The 19,792-nt window shown below is 36.1% G+C and overlaps 1 protein-coding gene across 1 annotated transcript in view; it reads right to left on the reverse strand.

The window, feature by feature from the left end:
* The window catches only part of sema4ga (sema domain, immunoglobulin domain (Ig), transmembrane domain (TM) and short cytoplasmic domain, (semaphorin) 4Ga), a 33,896-nt gene that overhangs the window by 10,219 nt on the left and 3,885 nt on the right, over window positions 1–19,792 (reverse strand). The window contains exons 2-8 of the mRNA XM_039672291.2: window positions 15,603–15,880; window positions 4,058–4,206; window positions 2,045–2,107; window positions 1,872–1,970; window positions 1,667–1,760; window positions 1,438–1,551; window positions 708–862 (exon numbers count right to left, since the gene is read on the reverse strand). Of these exons, the coding sequence (XP_039528225.2) occupies window positions 708–862; window positions 1,438–1,551; window positions 1,667–1,760; window positions 1,872–1,970; window positions 2,045–2,107; window positions 4,058–4,206; window positions 15,603–15,729 (801 nt within the window). The 5' untranslated portion in view covers window positions 15,730–15,880. The remainder of the gene's footprint in view (window positions 1–707; window positions 863–1,437; window positions 1,552–1,666; window positions 1,761–1,871; window positions 1,971–2,044; window positions 2,108–4,057; window positions 4,207–15,602; window positions 15,881–19,792) is intronic.

Genomic DNA, 19,792 nt, shown 5'->3' on the forward strand with positions numbered 1-19,792 from the left:
AATTCTGTGTGTGGTAATGTCTAATTTCACAATACTGTCAGCTGAACCCAAATACACTCCCAATTTATAATCTCCTATGCTAACACCTAGATGTTAGACAGCTAGATCGGATGATAAATAAACACCGTAGAGTAGCAGTCTTGAAAAGATGTGAAAATTGCAGACATGTTCAATTGGCACTTTGATCTGAATGTGTAGAGCTAGACTGATGGGTTGAGAAGCGAGACAGAGAGGCGAGTCTCGTGGGAAGGAAGCCATCGGAAAGAGAGAGAGAGAGAAAGAAATGCCTGGCAACCACACTGCTGTAAAACCCTATTAGAAAACCTGTAGAAAACCACACTTCAAATAAATTTTGAAGACAGAACCCTTACAATGCTGTGAATGAAACAGTTTAGCACTTAAAAACACATTTGTGAAGAACTTTTGTGTATGTGTGTTATTTTTCAGGTAAAGGCAATGTATGTCTCTGAACAAATTAAATGAGGGGACCATGCATTATCATTATTTTGTGGAGAGAATAAAACATTTGTTCCATCCCCTGTGGAAGAGACCATTTTTGTTCCACTTTACTATGCAAAGCATATTTACCACACTCTGGATTTACACCTACTAATTTTAAGAATTCAATTAAATGATTTAATTTAGAGTCACATGAAAGAAAAGGTACAGTGATGAATGGAGTGATGAGATGCTCTGTAGTCTCGTACCTTGCACACACGTGCGACCCGTGCTACTCTGCTGTGACTGAAGTATGGACTGAGCTCTTGGGTCTTCTCTGTGAAGAAGAAGTAAATCTTATCATCATCTCCCACTGAGCTGCTCACGCTCTCATTCACCAGCGCTGAGCCCACAAAATCAGCTTCTGTGTGGGATATGAGAGTAGATTGCTGTTAGTACATCACTCCACAATACTGACAAGTGAAATGCAATACTGCACATTAAAATTCTTAGTTAAAAGTAAATACCTTTTTTATTATTATAAAGTAACTACATTACCGTTCAACTTCTTTTTAATGTGTTCAAATGCCTTTACTTTCGTTTTGTATTTGTTTATTTTTATTAAAAGTTGTGAAACGTTCGCCTCCTTCTTCCCACATCCCAACATCTAACCTTGCTACATCTATATACAGTAATGATTATATTATATTTGCATTTAAAATTTAATTTTTTACTTTTCTAGAACCATTTGATTAGTGATCTAATATAATCCAGAATTTGAAGTATTTTCCTAATTTTCTTTGTTTTACATTTTTAAAATCATTCTTACAACTTATTATTTCCCAGGTTAAATGGTGGACTCAGACTTGTGGACGCCACTGTACTGTTAAATGTCCAAATATTATTAACCTACTATGACTTGAGAGATCTAAACATACGCTAATGTTGACGGTGAGGGATGAAATATTTTGCAAATAAAATGTGCTGCAGCAGACCCACCCTGTAGCCATTGAGTTGGAGCCTCTTCTGTTTTCAATGTGGGATTCGGAGAGTTGCGTCGGATATCTGGAAAGCTCCGGAACTCATACTGAGATGCTGTGTACATCTGCTGATCTAAGGGAAACAGAGGGCCAAAATATAGCTCAAGAAAGAAATATAGCTTAAAAAGATTTTAACGTTATTAATATCCAAGGACGAAATGTGTTTTGCTCATTTATTGATGCCTTACCAATTAACAAGCCAGTGTAGCCTTTGGTAGGATCATATGGACATTTCTCTCTACCCTCCTCGAAGGCTGACGAGATTTTAAACTCCCTCGCATCCTGAAAAACGCAACAAAATTGTTTAGACAATCCTAAATGTGACGGTTCTCAACTTAAAGTAAGAGTTCTGGGTGTTAAGAGACTTAAAATGTAGCCATTACAGTTACTTACTATGTATGCACAAAGAGGGCTGAACGCATGTGTACCACAAGTGTACAAGTGTGTGCTGTTGAACCTCTGCAGGAATCGTATGTGGTTGTAACACTCCGTCTGTTAGGATGAGGAATTCTACATCAGTATGTTTACTAGAGATGAGAACACAATGGATGGAGATCTTGACTAACCTTGTTATCTTTCCCTTTGTTCAAGCATTGTTGCCTCTGCTCGTCTGATGCCTCCCAGTCAATCTGTCCAAGTAAAAGATTAACAACAATTCTTGAAATGTCAAGACTTGTAAAGATGTTTTCCTGGCAAAACAACTTCCTGCTCTAGGTTGCAGTGCCAAATTGTACTAGGTTGCAGTGCCAAATTGTACGGATGTTTGCAAACAACTGTGAAACAAAACACAGTGAAACAAAATTCTCAGGAGGAATGAATTTACAAATTATATAAAAGTGGTCTCTGGTGATCTTTAAAAGCATTTTGTAAGTTTTAAAGAGATAGTCCACCCAAAAATGAGAATGTTAGTAACTAAACAGTTTTGGTTCCCATTGTACGGACAAAAACTGCAATGTGGTCACCAAACTGTTTGGTCATTAACATTCTTTAAAATATCTTCTTTTGTGTTTCAAAAAAGAAAGAAAAGTTATACAGGTTAGGAACAACATAAGGGTAAGTAACTATCCCTTTAAGTTTAGGATACTGCAACACATTATTTGACTTCTGTTCTCCTTTGCAGTGCTCATGCACCAATATTATATTAAAAAAATTGTATGCAAATAAAAAAAATAAACAATACATAAATGTATTAGCCCTATTACAGCATGAAATATTTAAACCTATAACATTTTTATTTCATAATTCAGATTTTTTTCTTGCGAGTTTATATATCAATTCTGAGAAGAAAATACTTAGAATTGTGGGATATAAACTCGCAATTCAGAAGCAGAATATTGAGATTATATCTTGCAATTCTGATTTTTCTTCTCAGAACTGTAAGATATAATGGCAACACTTTACTTGAAGGGATGTCATCGTGACATGACATATGTTATGAATATGAAGGAAGTTTTATGCATGTTTATGACAACTGTCATTAAGTGTCATTTGCTCAATTATGACTTTTTAATGTTAATATGACATTGTTTGAGATGTCTTTGTTACGACACCTTGACATAAACCAATAGCATAACCTGTCAGTGTCTTTGTCATGACAACCTGACATTACTAAGACAACACAACCTGTCATAAACATGACATAGCAGATTAATTATCAAACTAGTTAAACAACCTAGCTTTATTGGTTAACATTGCCTTAAAGTGTCAGGTGGTTAGTTTTGACATTGGCTGTCATGAAGCCATTATAACTTTTTAATGACAAATTCAATTAGTACCACTGTAGTTGAGGTCACAAAAAATATTCATGACACAGTTATAATGGCCTCATGACAACCAATGTCAAAGCCAACCACATGACAGTTTAACTTCATTTTATGTCAAGTTGTCATGACAAAGACATCTTAAACAATGTCATATTTGCATTCAAAATGTCATTATTGAGCGAAAGACACTTAATGACAGTTGTCATAGACATACTGTATGTCATGTCATGGTAATGAAGGTGTCATGTTAGTCTTATGCAGCCAAAAGGTTTATGGAGTGTAATTTGAATAATTTTCATTACTTTTCCATGTCTATAAGGTCAAGACATATCCAGATTTTTGTTTTTTTGTTTTTGAGGGGTTGAATTAAAATAAGAAGCATCTTGATTTTTGTCTTGAATTTGAATACGGTAAATCATTTAAGTCATCTTGAGGCCCCCTGGTTGAGAACCACTGTTATAGAAGGTGGTCTTTGACAAAGCATCAACTTAATATACTTTTAAAATACATCTCATGATGTGCATTTTGATCCATATCATATATGAAAGGCCACTAGCAATGTACATTCCCAGGAGATTTCCAAATTTCTACACTTCTAGAAAAGTATAAAGTTTGCAAAAACCAAAAATAGATGGCAACAATGAAATGATTCACATAATGTTTGAACGCAGTCTGCATCTTAATCAGTTTCAATGAATTAATTACAGAATATTTTAGTGGGGAAGAGGAATACAAATAGGACATTTCAGGAATATCAATACAGTTCTGGCTGGCAAGCTCTGTAATGATGTGCTGATGTGTTTTGTGGGTACGTACGGTCAGCGGAGAGCTGCTGGAGATGTCACTAGCCTGGAGGGCATATAAAGCCCCTCTAGCTCCCACGTACAACACGCCTGTCTCCTCCTCCAGCAGCAATAAACTGTAGTTCAGTGTTAAGCCTCGGAAGCGCTTGCAGCCCAACAGCCCTGGAACACACAGGACATACTGTACCAGTTAAAGAAATATTTTATCCATAAAAGGGATCTGTAAGCACTTCAGAAAGATCTGTGGGTGCTTGGTGTTGAGAAGACGAGCTGTTTCCTGTGTCAGTGAGTCCATGTTCGACTTATTGGCATTCAACTTCATCTTCGCGTTTCCAAATCTTTAATTAATCTTGAGGGATGCATGCTGTGGATACTGTGTGTGTGTGTGTGTCCATTATTCACAAATGAACATAACACCAGTTAAGACACCAATATTAGCTAAAGACAATCTCTCATTCCATAAGTGTAGGAGGCAGAACGCCCTTTTAACATAAAGGTGAGGTAATACACACACATTCCTGGTTCCTTGTTTGCACAACTGCTTGTTGCGTATCGCACTACTGTGATGATGTGTTCACGACACGTGGTGTTCGATATGTGCACTGCAAAAATAACCCCACATGCTGTAGACAGAGCATCAACACGCAGGACACACATCTAGGACACACATAGGACAGGTTATGCAGCGCAGCCAGATTTGGCAGACGACCCAGAGCATTACAATGACAGCAGAGCTGACAAATACAGCTATGGAGAGAAAGATGGGAGCCGGCCACAGGCACGGCGTAAGAGAGACAGACGGAAGTGTAGATGCACAGAAAAAGAGAGGCTAATTAAGGTGCCCTGTGACTCCCTGCTGACATAGCACTGCTGTATTTCGCTAACATGCAGAATGGTCCTGCTCACGCGCACATGCTCAATACACTTAATTAAACTTCTCTCTAATGCTTAAGCTGTCCCATTCATTCACTCTTCTGTTTTTGTGTCTGGTTGTGTAGGTTGATTGTGGTAGAAATTATAATCTAACATCAAACAAACTAATTATAGTATTAACAACCGAAACTTCATCAACATTCAAACCATGATAACTATTCTATAATATTAATAATAACTCCAATTTTGTGAGAACAGGGAAGTCCGCACCACAGCGATGATTACTCAGAGGACTGACTTTGAAGCGTTTGAGCATTTAACCCTAAAACCGTATTCTGGACAAATGTGGGGAAAATAGTTTTAATTTATTTTAAAAAAATACTTCCCTTGATTCTGAGCGAAGTTTGCCTCCTGAACACACACACATTTTTTTGACTCAATTCTACAATGTTAAGTGGGTGAACTACATAGTAATTAATTTACATAGAAACAATTTACATAGAAAATATGGTACTTTTTGAAGTAAATAAATTCAAAAATACCCCCAAAATAAAAAAAACCACCATAAATGGATAGACAAAACTTTATCGAAGACAGTGATATAACATTTATAATAAAAATTAGGATCACACCCGAGTCCTCTGTGCCCACATTTGTCCAGAATTACAGGATTAAGGGCTATAAAGTGAATACGGTTTGAGGGTCAAAGTGACAACATAACAGCAGAATGTTTATTTTGTTTACTTCTGAAACCGTCCAAAAAAAATTTTGCGATTATTTTTGCAGCGTCTTTACTTTTCTACCTCTAATCACCATGGACCTCCCCACTGTCCAGCTTTTATGTCTGGAGAAGAAAGCCCCCTCCCTGGAACCAAATACCAGGGACTTTTTGGAGTTGGCGTGCCAAACGCCCGTTCCAGACCCCTTGCTATGCGTGTTTTACCTCTCGAGTGGTCCAGGGCACGCCTTCCAAGGGGCGGTCCCAGTCATAACTTCATTGCATGAGTAGAGTGGGTACTGGTGATGAACATTACCTTGGCATTCAGCATCCGCCCAGCGAAAGAAACAAGTCCTACTCCAGAACCAGAGGTCAGGGAGCTACAGCAGAACTCCACCGGCCCGAAGCCTGTGCCCATCAACACGTCTGACCAGGTGCACGAGACTGCAACAACGCCCGTCCCCGAGGGAGTACTAGTGGAGCTTGTGGACTTGAATGGAAGCCCCACCCAGCCTAGAGGTAATTTGGGGGATTTATTTGAGGAAGTGATACCCTTATACCTTCCATTACCACTGTTTCCGCCCAGCATCTCTCTCCTCTACCAAATCCAGCCAATTCATCAGCCCTTCCTCCGCTGATCCCTGGGAGTCCTTCATCTCATCCACAGTTCCATCTCATCCATCTCTCCTCTTCCAGTCCCGAGCTCCACCTCATGAGGATCCCCTGTCTCCGTCTCCAGCCACAGAGCCCTGGACTCCACCAGCTCAATGATCCCTCAGATTAATTTCACTCTCTATTGAAGTCAGGTTTTCCTAATTCAAGGGCTGTACTTTGTATTCATAAACAGCATTATGAATATAGCCACCGATTTTGACAATACTAACCAGACACAATTTTACCCGACAAGATTCACCAGGGGTGAATGACAAATAAAAAATAAAAAATACAAAAAACATAACTCAAGCATTTCTTTGAATATTGTTCCCTTCAATGCCTATAGTCCTTATGGTCTTGCTTCAAAACTCTGCTTCAGCCGAACAGTCATAGAATTATCAAATAATGATTAGTGGGCCAAGAGGTCATGAGACTGGAAGATTTAATTTATCAAACCAATTTCTTGAACCTTAAGAAAAGCTATGAGTCTAATCTGCTGGCACGAAGTTAAATAGCAGAATGATCCACTTTGTGGTCTTTTCCAATTGCTGTCATCTCTCCTTTTAATATCTTCACCCTCCACCCCCCATAACAGAGCCAACAATGTTAAAAGAACAGATTGATTCACTCAGACATTCACTATCAAATCACAAAATGTGTTTCCCACAGTCCTCCAGGATATTATATCGCAACTCTTCAGTGTTAGCCCTGAGAAGCATAATGGCAACCTCAAACCCACAGAGCCCAACTGGGCTGAGACTTGCACAAATCATTAGTGTAGCAATGTAAAAGATGTCTGGTCACAAAACGTATTACACATATTGAACGTAGTCATACTGACAGACACATCACATGTACTGTAGGTTGTACTTTGCCACCAGATTCAACGCAAACAGAAGTTTTACAAATTACAAGCCAAGGTTATTCAAACACAAGCAAGGATTATGTGATCACAGCACAGAGACCTCCACAATATTTCCGCGCTGGGGTGAGCAGAGTGGCTTTGAACTTCAAACAAATGTCAAGAGATGTGTAAAAATGGCACCGGCCCAGCATAAAGCAACAACTTTCCTAACCAGACCAGCAACCTGACTGACAGCAGTCTACAGGCCTGCTATTACACAGATACAAACCACACAAGTGCTTGTCATTTTCAGGTACATGGTAATGCAGAGTGGAAGAACTATTATTTCCCCAAACCGGAATTACTTGTTTTCCTAAATGCTTGAATAGAGTGTCTTTTAAAGCTGTACAAATGGTTGTCTGTTCAACATGGTCATGAGATCTTACAACGAACTGATGGAGATCATTGAAACATTGGCAAATTAAACAGATAGACAATGAGTTTATTCAGTGGGAATGAGTTTTGGCTTCAACCTCCATAAAGTTCTCAAACATAAAGTTTGGGATTATCAGTGTAGCTCTTACTTATAAACTTATGTACTCATAAACAGTATCCCTTGAAAAAGTAAAGTAAGGGACTATTCTCAACCTTTCTCTAATTTGATTACATGCAATTGAATGTCTGATGTAATTGAAATAGTATAGATACTGTATAGAACAACAAAAAATAGTGGATTTAACATTAAAATTTAAAATTTTTAATGTAACCTTCACCCTTTAAATACAGTCCAATAATAATTTAAGCAATTTTATATTACTTATTTGAAAGAATTAAAAGAGTGGTTTCATGCATTGTTCAACTGGTGGAGGTTGAGGGAGTTAGAAAGTAATTAGTAATAAGTGCAATATTTTTAGAGAGAGTAATTAGTTCAGCAATCTAATTACACTTTTGAAGATGTAATAATCAGTAGCTAATTAATTACCTTTTTATACCCAACACTGCTTATAAATCCATTTTTATGATATATTTTTGGACATGATACCATGCTAATATTATTGTTTTATTTAGAAATACAATGGTAATGTTTTGGGTCTTAACCCCATAAAAAATCCCATTTTGTTCAACAACTTAGTTAAAAATCTACAATTTAACGCTAAATTGTGTAACTGAATGCCACATACCAAGAATACTGCGAAATACTTTATTTTACTGTGTCCTTGTTACGTGTTTCATGTACTTACTGGTAATAACAGTAAATTATGCATAATTACACGCAACTTACCCTCAACCAGTGGCGTAGCCAGGGGAGGGGCCATGGGGGCACTGGCCCCTCCTGAAAACTGATTGGCCCCCCAGTGTGCCCCCACCCTTCTAATTGTCTGTCACTCAAAAATTCAAATCATAATCTTTCAGCTTGTATTAGAATAATTCATGATTCCGCGTCGCGCAATGCTTCTCAAAACCACACGGTAAGTTGATAAGTTTTATACAGCTTATTATTTTTTAAGGAAAGACGATGTGTATTCACCCTGCTGAGGGGAATGTGATAAAGCCTGGAGTGGAGCGAAAGCACGTTCCTCTCTCCACTCTAAGCATTCTGTAATCACTTCGCTCATGGTCCACTCCGGTTTTTCAATTCCCGCTCACGGAAAAACTGCTCCATGTTCACTCAATTAATCTTAGATTTTGAGAAGTGCATGTCAGGCTACTGCTCGTTTGCTGCGGTCATATGATAGAAAACAGAACGCGGGTCAATATTGGTCCTTTCTCAATACCAAGAACGCAAACTTCGGAGAACGAACTCCCGAGGACGAGAGGACGCGAGTCCGGTCATTCTCGCGTCACTCAGCACGCGGCTACTCCGGTTATCTCTTAGTATAAAACACAACTTTGCTTCTTTTCATCAACAATAAAACGAAATACATATAAAACAGCACTCTGCCTCATTTCATTTATAAATGGACATATTATCATAAACATATCCACAAAAATGTGGTTCAGGTAACCTTAACTCACATTGACTATCTTCACTGCATATATTTATAACACGAAATATAAAACACAACCCTGCTTCTTTTTGTTTTCATTTTAAAAATGTGAAACATCATTGATCATTAAAACTGACATTAACAAACAGACAGGGTTGTAACGTTTTATTGTATTACACACAGTGAAGAGAATGTATAGTAAAAACATACACATTTAAAGAATATTTTATATATTTTAGAATATATAAAATTGCACAACCCTGTCTCTTTTGTTAAATGTCAGTTTTAATGATAATATATCCCATTCAAAAGTATAAGTAGCCTAATAGGTAGGCTATAATAAGCTATACAATGAAAAATAAAGTAAACAAGATACATAAAAGCATGCACTGAAAAGTTATGTAGATGGTTGATTAGGCCTATTTGTCAAGATAAGTAATTGTTTTTCATAGATTAAAATAGCTTTCAAATTACGCAAAATGGCATTATTAGATCGGTTTAAAACATCTCTCCTTAAAACGCTATTGGTCTCGACAATTTAAATAAAGTTACAGGAATATGACTTGGCCTAAAAAAAAAAAAATCAGACGAAATAATTTTTTTTTTATTTTAATCCCTACATCCAGAAACATTCTCAAAAAAAAAAAGATAATTAAATAAAAATGCATGATTAAATAGCAAAATAAAAAATTCATACTACTGGATAATTAATTCACTGTTTCTATGATCCACATATATTACGTTAAACTAAATCATACCTTTTGAAAAAGTAGCTATCTAACAAAGTATTATATGTGATATTTTACAATCAATATGCTCAAGACTAATTAGCCTCCCTCGAAATAAGCAGATTTGGTCTATTCATCAATGCAAATTTACTTCAACTGCTGAAATGCAAATTGAATAGGATGTGGGGAAAAAGATGTGTACAATTTTATTACAGTTTTATAAATTCATTAATTGTGTATTTATTATATGAATGATTAATATAATTATGCATTTATATAAATAAGGTTGTTCTATTATTATTTGTGAGTTGGACACTAATACATTGGATTATTTTATTTATTACAGTTTTTCTATCACTTTTGTAAAGTGAAAAGTTAATATAAATTGTATTTTATTGTTTTGATTTAGAGCAGTACATAACTGCTATTAAAAGATAACAGGGTATCACTGTTTATTGCTGATTTTAAAGCTTACTGAACTTGAAATGATTTGGATATCTACAGTTCTACATAAAAACACAACATAAGAATGGCCCCTCTGTAATTATTGTGGCCCCTCTTGTGCCCCCCAGTTGAAAAAATCCTAGAATCGCCCCTGCCCTCAACCAAACCCTAATCTTATCCTAAACCTAAAGTGCCTAAAGTTGTTAATTAAGATTACTCAGTACTTAAATATTTGTTATAATATATATCACACTATAACACTATAAGCTTTAACAATGCTTACACAGTAGATATTAGTCATAAAAGTAGCACCCCCTATTTTCATAAAATGATACACTTATCAGAAATTATAATTAAATAGACCAAACGAACATAGTAAATACATAATACAGACTTAACAACTCTAAAAACATAAAAGAGTCTGTTTGATGTGGTGAAACGGATAATGTTACAACTCCCCAACATTTATACAGGTATATGAAATCATTCAATACCATGGTATAACCGTTTGAAGTTATTGTTCAATCAAACCACCTTAGCAAATATTTTTAAGAATGTTCTATATAAAAAAAAAAAACTTGACTGGATATTAGTATTATGTTATTTATGCATTATTTTATTATGGTTAATTACTTTTGTTGGTCAATGCCATAATCTTTTTTTAGGGGTTTGGTATCAGTTTGAAAAACCTGGACTGCCAAGGTATTTTTTTGTTCAGTGCCTTTGCTATCTTTTATGATTTTTGTTTAATTTTTTGATAATAAAATTATTACATTTGCATTTTTATACTATATTTATTGGTGGTGATGCCATTTAATTTCATTTAAAAGCACTCATACAAAATGTGTGAGTGTATGTTTAGATGCAAACAAACACTAAAAGACAACTGGAAGAGCAAAATAACAGAAAGATGGTGCAAAGATGTGGTTGTGTTGTAAAGCTTTGGTTGTGTATTCAGCTGCTTTGGTTGTTGTTTGGTGGAGAAGATATCTCACTAACCAGCAGTGTTTTGTACCACAGAACCAAATCGATGTAAAACCAACTCAATAAACGGAATGAGCACTGTGCCACTGTTCGTCCGACTGTTACTGTACTTTTAAAAATGTTATTTTTATTATTATATTTTTTCTTTTATTCTAAACTGTTTTAATTATTCTGATTTCTTTTGATTATTTTAATTTCTTCCATGTAAAGCACTTTGAATTGCCACTGTGTATGAAATGTGCTATATAAATAAACTTGCCTTGCCTTGCCTATAAATATTCCAGGAATAAACAGGCATTTAATTGTTATTCAAACACATAGTGATGACTCTTAAAACAATATCTCAGAACTAAGACAACTGATTCAATCTCCTGCATTTACCAGATGTTTTTCAGTCTGGTATAAGGTCCAATGTGGTGTAACAATGAAGCAACAGAGACAAATACTAGCACTTCCTGTTCTCTGGATGAAGTATAATCCAGTCATTGTGACAGATAAGGTGAGGCAGCAGCCGACCAAAAATGACTCACCCACTATAAGAAACGCCATCTCTGACTGTAGCATATTTTATTTGTCATCCACTGCAGTACACAACAATACAAGAAACTCACGATATACACTAGTGTTCAAAAGTTTGGGTCAGTACGTTTTGTTTTACAAGAAATGAATACATTTATTCAGCAAGTCTTCATTAATGCTGTTCTTTTGAATGTTCTGATCAACCATTTGTATTACCATCACTCTTCTTTTCCAGTAGATGTTGTTATAATGAAAAGAGACACCAAACTTGGCTTGGCCACAAAGTTGGAAGCTCAAATATTCTCTAGATTTTCACTGTAAACTGTAACATAAAATCTGTCTTCACTGGAATTAAGGGCCTAACCGAAGCTGTCAGAAGGGGACGTCAACATGCAGTTAGCCATGACGGTGAATATGCAATGGATAACATCAGTTCTTAACAACTGACATTACAGTAGTGCATTTACTTAAGACACTCCCATCCAGTCTGCACTTTGCGCACACACACACACACACACACACACCTCCCTCTGTCTCCTGAACTGTAAAGGTTAACTAATTAACAAATCAATATGACATCCACAACATGATTCAGACTGTCGTCCCAGAGGCCTTGTGCATGAGTTGTGAGAAAGAGACGTGTGTATTTGCTAAATAAACAAATGAAGGTCTCACGAGAACCAGCGAGGAACACTGCGTTCACCGTCATGTTTCAACCGGTCACATCATGCAGTTTCACAGCAGTGTGAGCTTTGATATCTCACAGAAGCATGTGGCTTTGAGGAGTAGGCTACAATACATACAGTGTATATATAATTTACACTCTCCTCCCTCAGGTAGCCAGTCGCTATCTCTCTCTCTCGTGTCTCTGAGGGTTACTAGGGTATAAACTAAAGTACAGAGCTCTGTGAACTCATTAATGATTAAGCAGCCTGAGATAATCATTGGTTTTTAGAGGTGCAGGATACTGGCTCTTTATCTGCTTTGTGGTTTTTAAGACATACAGTCCAAATTAAATGTTTGTCTGTTCAATTGAATGATCTTGCATCAACACGAAGGGATTCATTTGCAATAGTGAGAGACTAGCTGTACATAGTGCCTACAAAAACAAAAAAATTGGTTAAAAAAAAAAGATTTTATACCATATTAAGTTACCGGTAAACAGTATATTCAATACAATTTAAAATAATCATAAAAATAATACTTGATAATGAATAGAATGCAATAATTTAACAATATTATCTTTACAAAAAAAATAATAAATCTAACAATAACAATAAACAGTCATAGAAAATCTTTCAATTTGATATTTAATAATTATATTCTCTTTTATTTTCCCAGGATAAACTTGTATCCTTGGAAAATAAATAAACAAAAAAAAAATGTCTATAAATGTAATTCCTAAAAAAATAAATACAATTAAATAGTATTATACAAAAAATAGAATATAAAAAAAAATAGTTATATACAAATATTTGACGAAGAATATTTTGATATTTTTGATTGAAAAAAAATTTATATATATTTTAGGCAATACATGTCTCACAACACACACACACAAAGTCACAGTTGATTTTTGAGTAATTCATGTTTTTTTTTAATTATTATTATTGTTGACAAAAATGTATAAAAAAGACTAGATTAATACAGGTAATTTTGACCTCCTTTACATAGTCTTGGGGTCGTGATACACAAATTGAATTTCTTTCCATCCTATGACCAAAAAATATGAAAATTCACAAAATCTGAAATAAATATTTTTTTTAAAACATAGCCTTCTGGGTATTAAAAGGTATTTTTTTGTCCTTTGGTCATGTCTTATCTCACTTATACCGGGGACCAACTTAACGTCCAGCTAAAACATTCTAAGACTGAACAGTCAGACTTTTTCCAACAACCGGAGCAGATTTTAAAAACTGACTGTGAACACCGAACACCGGAACTGTTTCTGACTCTGCACATTTGGACATGATCAGTCATAAGTATCAAATTGCATTCGTTATGGTTCTTACACTCATTAAGTGTGTCCCTGGTTTTAGGGAAACAAGTGAGCCAAGAACACTAAAGTTGAATCTATTCCTTCTTACACACTTTCATCTCTTGCTTGTTGCTAAGCAGGGGTTTGATATGAACTCAGATTAATTGATCTTTCATTTTCCACTCACAGTGATAATCTGAGCTCATGCCTGCACAGGGAGGCTTGATGAAATGATGAGGAGAGATGAGCCCAGTGGTTTTTGTAAATTTGGTAGAAGCTGCTAAGTACTTTGATGAAAAGATCCGTCAGACTGATGTATACAGGGATTGATTATGGTCTCTTCAGCCTGCTTTTTTCTTAGTGGACTTCCCTCTCAGCTGCTTCTCAGCTCGTGCACTATGCAACGTATTGGGTCATGTTTATAGGTACCCTGAAAATCTATTTCAATAAAAAATATAATAAATGTGTACACAGTGAAGTTGCACACTGCTTGACGCAAAACATCTGCAAACAATCAAAAATGTATCCTGTTGTTATATGGAGTAATATTTTGAACCAATTAAATGTCACTGTGGGCGGGGCTACACACCTTAATGGCACAAAAAGTACAAATCAGGGTTTAATCATACTTAACTGAAACAAAAACCTTTAAAAAATTAATATATAAAAAAAAAATATATATATATATAAACACGTTTTATTTTAAGCAGGTTTTCAAAGCAACATTTTCATTTGGTCGATGTACTGATTATGAATGCATAATTGATTAGTTTGGAAATAATAAATGTGTAACATGGTATGTTTTGAACTCACAAGGTTTTTTAAGCAATTAACTTGTTCACAACACTCATAACTCACAATAACTCATCTTCGACAAAGCACAGAATTATACTGGAAGAGAGTTTCAATCACTTGAAGGTGAGAAATGGTTATAAAATAGTAAATAATATGTTACTTTCCACATGTTTGATGGAATTTGTGACTTAATGTAAATATAATCCTCCAACACTATTTGTAATTATCATCTGCGCTGAATATCTGCAGCAACGTTACTTCTCTAAGGCATTGACCTGGCAGGAAAAAGGTAGGACGAGTCTTGGAGAGTGAACCTGCTGCTCGCCCAATGTTGTTACACTCAACACAGGCCTCAAGTCTCTGAGTCCTCTGATCTCTTTGCGATTGTGTTATAAACGCAGGCGATAAAGGAAACCTTAGGTTGACTTATTGTGCCTTCTCTCCTGCATTTCTGCTTCACAGATGTGAGAGAAAGCGGTTTTATTGTTCAACAGCGAAGAGAGAAACAAAAGTCAAGCTGGCAAGCAGCGAGTCATCTAAAGAGCTGCGACTGAGCTCTTGCTTACATCTGAATGATTAAGTGCATAGTTGTAAACAGTCCCTGAACCCACTCCCACTCATGTAACCACACATCTGCCTAAGCACCCATACATGAAAATTAACTGTGCGGAAAAGTACTGTAGTGCCACAGTAGTTGGTGATTTTAATGGAAATAAGACTTTTATATTACCATGGTAATGAATGATTCATCAACTAATAGTTTTCTCATGACATGACATTTTCTCATGATTTTTATATGACAGACATATAAAAACACCCACCTGGAGGGCTAAAACAAGGCTTTCCTCCATTGCCTGCCAGTCATTTTACTAATATAAAACTAAGTAGTAAGACAGTGATGTTAAAAGACCAAATTCAATGCACGCATTATTGATGACTATGTAGAGATAGGCAGATAAACTCAGAATATAAATCCAACGCGCAGCTTCTTGTTAAGCATTTTTTAAAACAGAAAACACCATTAGTATCATACCATTGGAGGAGACCATAGTTCTGGGGGTCACATCCAGGTCTAGCGGTGGTCTGAAGGGGTAACCCCATAGTGTGGACACCATACACAGCAACAGCAGGAACAGCAGCCATGCACTAGGGGTCATCATCTTCAGTCTGACCAGGAGGGGTCAGAACCACAAAACCACCGCCCACCCCCTTAGAAGGGAGCAGGAAGTCACTCACGCCGTCTCTGAAGACCAAAAATCCTGTTGTTTTACTTAAAATTAGAACAGCTGTCCTTCCCTCAAGCAGTTCACTCTGCAAAACAAGAAAAAACAAGATGGTTAAAATGTCTAGTCAGTGCTGATGTCATAGTTAAGCGGACAGGTGATCAGGTGAAGCGTGTGCACTGACGCTGTAGTTAAATCAGGTTTCTCAAATAACACAATGCAACTGTGGTTCCCTGCCCTTATCGCCTAAGGACAACTTACTATCAAGATTCTCATGTTTGCATGGAACAAAGGAACATGGGCATGTTAAAAGGAAGCCAGTGCACCCTGTGGCACTAAAAGGTTGCCTTAATAGAAATGAAGTCTTCTTTTCAAATTGAAAAAAGCCTGAGTGACGCATGCACAAAGCACATGGACACCCAGAGACACGTCAAGCGACCATCAAAGGCTTTATTGGATGCATCACCGCGTCCAATGACACCGACCTTTCAGGCCTTTAATCCTGAGCTCGGTCTGCGGTTGACTGTGTTGAATAATAAGCCAGTGATTAAAGTATGACAACTGAATAGTGTGAGTCCTAATCCAAAAGAGCCATGACTTTATCCAAATATCACAAGCTCAACCAGAGCTCATCTCTGACTTCACTCACCTTGCATCAAAAGCAGAGTGGCTTAGTATGGAAATGCTCTAGAGTTTTCATGTTCAGAGTTCATGCGGATACTGCAATAGTATTATTAATAATAATAGTAATAATAAGTAATAACAAAGACTATAGACTATATTTTGAATGGGGAAAAAGTGCAATGCTCAATATGGAGGGATAAGTCCCGCCTTCTAAATAAATTGTACAATCTTTGGCAGTGTTTTATGATTCAGCCATATTATTGACCCTTAAGAACAATTACAGTGCTTTATAAGCTAAATAAACTTGCCACTGCGTCTAAACCAACAAATTGTTTTTTTAGATCAAATACCGACTAAATTACTAAAAGAGTTGTTACCTAAAGCAGAAGAGCCTCTCTTCTCAATATTATTAATACGTTTTTATCTCTAGGTCATGTGCCAAGACCCTTCAACCTGGCAGTCATTAAGACTATATCAACTAAAACCAAATGAATTGTCAAGTTACATACCCATGTCAAATCTTCCATATATGTTTAAAATACTAGAAAAAGTTGTGTCTGCTCAATTGTGATCCTTCTTTACTCTCAGAAAAAAAGGTACAAAAGCTGTCACTGGGGCTGTGCCTTTTCAAAAGGTACACTTTTGTACCCAAAGGCTGCATATTGGTACCTTAGTGGTACACTACATATGAGCACCTAAAATGTACAATAATGCTCCTGAAATGAACATATTAGCACCTAAAATATACATATCAGCACCTAAAATGTACATATTAAGACTTAAAATATACATATTAGCACCTAAAATGTACATATTAACACTTAAAATGTACATATTAGCACCTAAAATGTACATATTAGTACCCAAGATGAACATATTAACACCTAAAATGTGCATATTAGCACCTAAAACGTACATATTAGCACCTAAAATGGACAAAAGTTTACTTTTTGAAAAGGTACAGCCTTTTTGAAAAGGTGACAGCTTTTGTACCTTTTTTCTCAGAGTGTTGCAAAAAATATATTTATGAAAAAAATCACTCAGGATTCAGGCCCCATCATAGCACAGAAACTGTGTTCGTTAAAATCACAAATGACTTACTTCTAGTTGCATCTCAATACTAGTTTTACTTGATCAACACTACAGTATAGATGATGACATACTCTTAAATGGATTACAAAATTAGACTGGTATTCAGGGACTGTCATTAAGATGGTTTACTTAAGATCATATCTGACCATTACGATTTTGTTTTTGTTTTTAAACGAGGAATGATTAATGATGAAAGTTAGTCAGTAAATTATGAAGTGCCACATGCACCCAGTAATAGGGGATCATAGAGATGACTGATGAATGTTGCTCAAATAGAATAAAACTACTGTCTGAAAGACACTAATACCACTGGAGATAATGGATCACTGGATCTAATGTACGATTTAATAAACATATCTATCAAAACTACTATTAACCTCTTTAGTTCTTTTCTCCGTATTGGCACTGTTAACTATCCTCACTACTGTTGGTTCATTAGGTTTTTACTGACCTGTAAGGGCATGGTTGTTGCTTAAAAAGGAATAGTCATTGTGTCACAGACACACGGACACACACTCAGTCTGATGTGATTTAGTTGGACAGTGGCCTGAGCATCCAACTGTTCGCCTCCCTTCGCCCACTACTCTAACACACTCAATCCCTCTCTTCTGTAAACACTCCAGACTTCTCCCCCTCTCTCAGATAAACACACTCTCTCTCCCTCATTCCATTAAACGAGCTTACGCACCAGATGAGCACTGTTTTCTTTTCCCTCTATCTCCACTTCAGATAGAACATTCCCAGAGGCTTTCTAGGCCTCCTTATTCTTGTTCATTCAAAACTATTTCACTCCTTTCCTCTCTGTTTAAATGAAACACACAAAACAAACTCTCTGAAACATAACTGCACAGATGTGCTTGAATTCACACCTGCTATAGCACAGGAATCAGCAGCACTGTGCCGGAGAAGTATATCGCATCAGCATCCCTCGCTCTGCACTCGACCAACAACAGAGCTGAAAAAAGCTGAAAAGACCCATGCACAATGAAAAAGATGCTTTGATTTCTTAGTTTTAATGTCATTAAAATAAGTATCTTATGCTCACCAAAGCTGCATTTATTTGATCAAAAAATACATGAAATAATGTGAAATATTAATATAATTTAAAATAACAGTCCGCTTTTAATTATATTTCCAAATGTAATTTATTCCTGCTGGCAAAGCTGAATTTTCAGCATCATTACTCCAGTCATCAATGTCACATGATCATCCAAATATGCTGATTTGGTGCTGGAGTAACATTTAAATACATTTAAATATTGGAATATAATTTATAAATTCATTTAAAAAGTCAGAATTGGTACAGTTTAAGCCATATCCATAATTTGCTCAACAAATTATTGATTTAAATAAGAAAATTATTTTTCAATGCTTTGAAAGGTCTGTGGAAAATTTCTAGCCTGACTATGTTAGACTTCGTACTTCCGCTCTATTTCAGTTCGCGTCTGAGACATCTACATGTCCATAGATATACATAATAAAGGCTAGATGTCTTGTCCGCGCTGCTGGCCAATGGAGGCTGACGTCCGGCACCTGGCGGCCATCTTGTCACATCGTGTTTTAATGGTGCATGTACTATTTAAATAACCATAACTTGCACAATTTTCTATTGTTTTTCAAACGGTTTGGTTTGTTATAAACGTCAGAGATGTAGTTACGACACTGCATACTAATGAATAATAAGTGTTCAAATAAATAATCATCCAGAATTATAGCCACGCTAATAACGTTTGTAAGAAACCAAACTGTTTGTAAATTCATCAAGATTTCAAAGAGATAAAGAGTATTTATAGTGTTAGTGCTGATCACTCATCTTACAACAGGTACCACGGAGCCCGCCAGAAAGCTTGCCTGTGACAAGATGGCCGACTGTGATGACGATAGAGACTCCGCCATAAGACATCTAGCCTTTATTATGGATATATATGAAGAGTTCAGATGCAAAAGCCTCTAAATGCCATTTGAAATTTTCTTCTTTAATGATGATTTTTATCAAACTTGTACATTTAAGTTCAGTAATTTCACTTAAATAACAATTAATAGGTAATTATCATTGCCATTTAAGTGAAATCACTGAACTTAAATTTACAAGCTTGATAAAAATCATCATTCTAGGAGAAAATTTCAAATGGCACTTAGAGGCTTTTGCATCTGAACTCTTCATATATAGACATGTTTTTCAGTTTTCCTCCCGCCTGAAAACAACCGGCCAATCAACGAACAGAGGGCGGGCTGAGAGCCGTGAAGTAGCCGAGTTTAAGATTGTATTTTAGATTAGGGAAAT

The sequence above is a fragment of the Pimephales promelas genome, chromosome 11 (assembly GCF_988280905.1).
Source record: "Pimephales promelas chromosome 11, fPimPro1.hap1.1, whole genome shotgun sequence".
Lineage (NCBI taxonomy): Eukaryota > Metazoa > Chordata > Actinopteri > Cypriniformes > Leuciscidae > Pimephales > Pimephales promelas.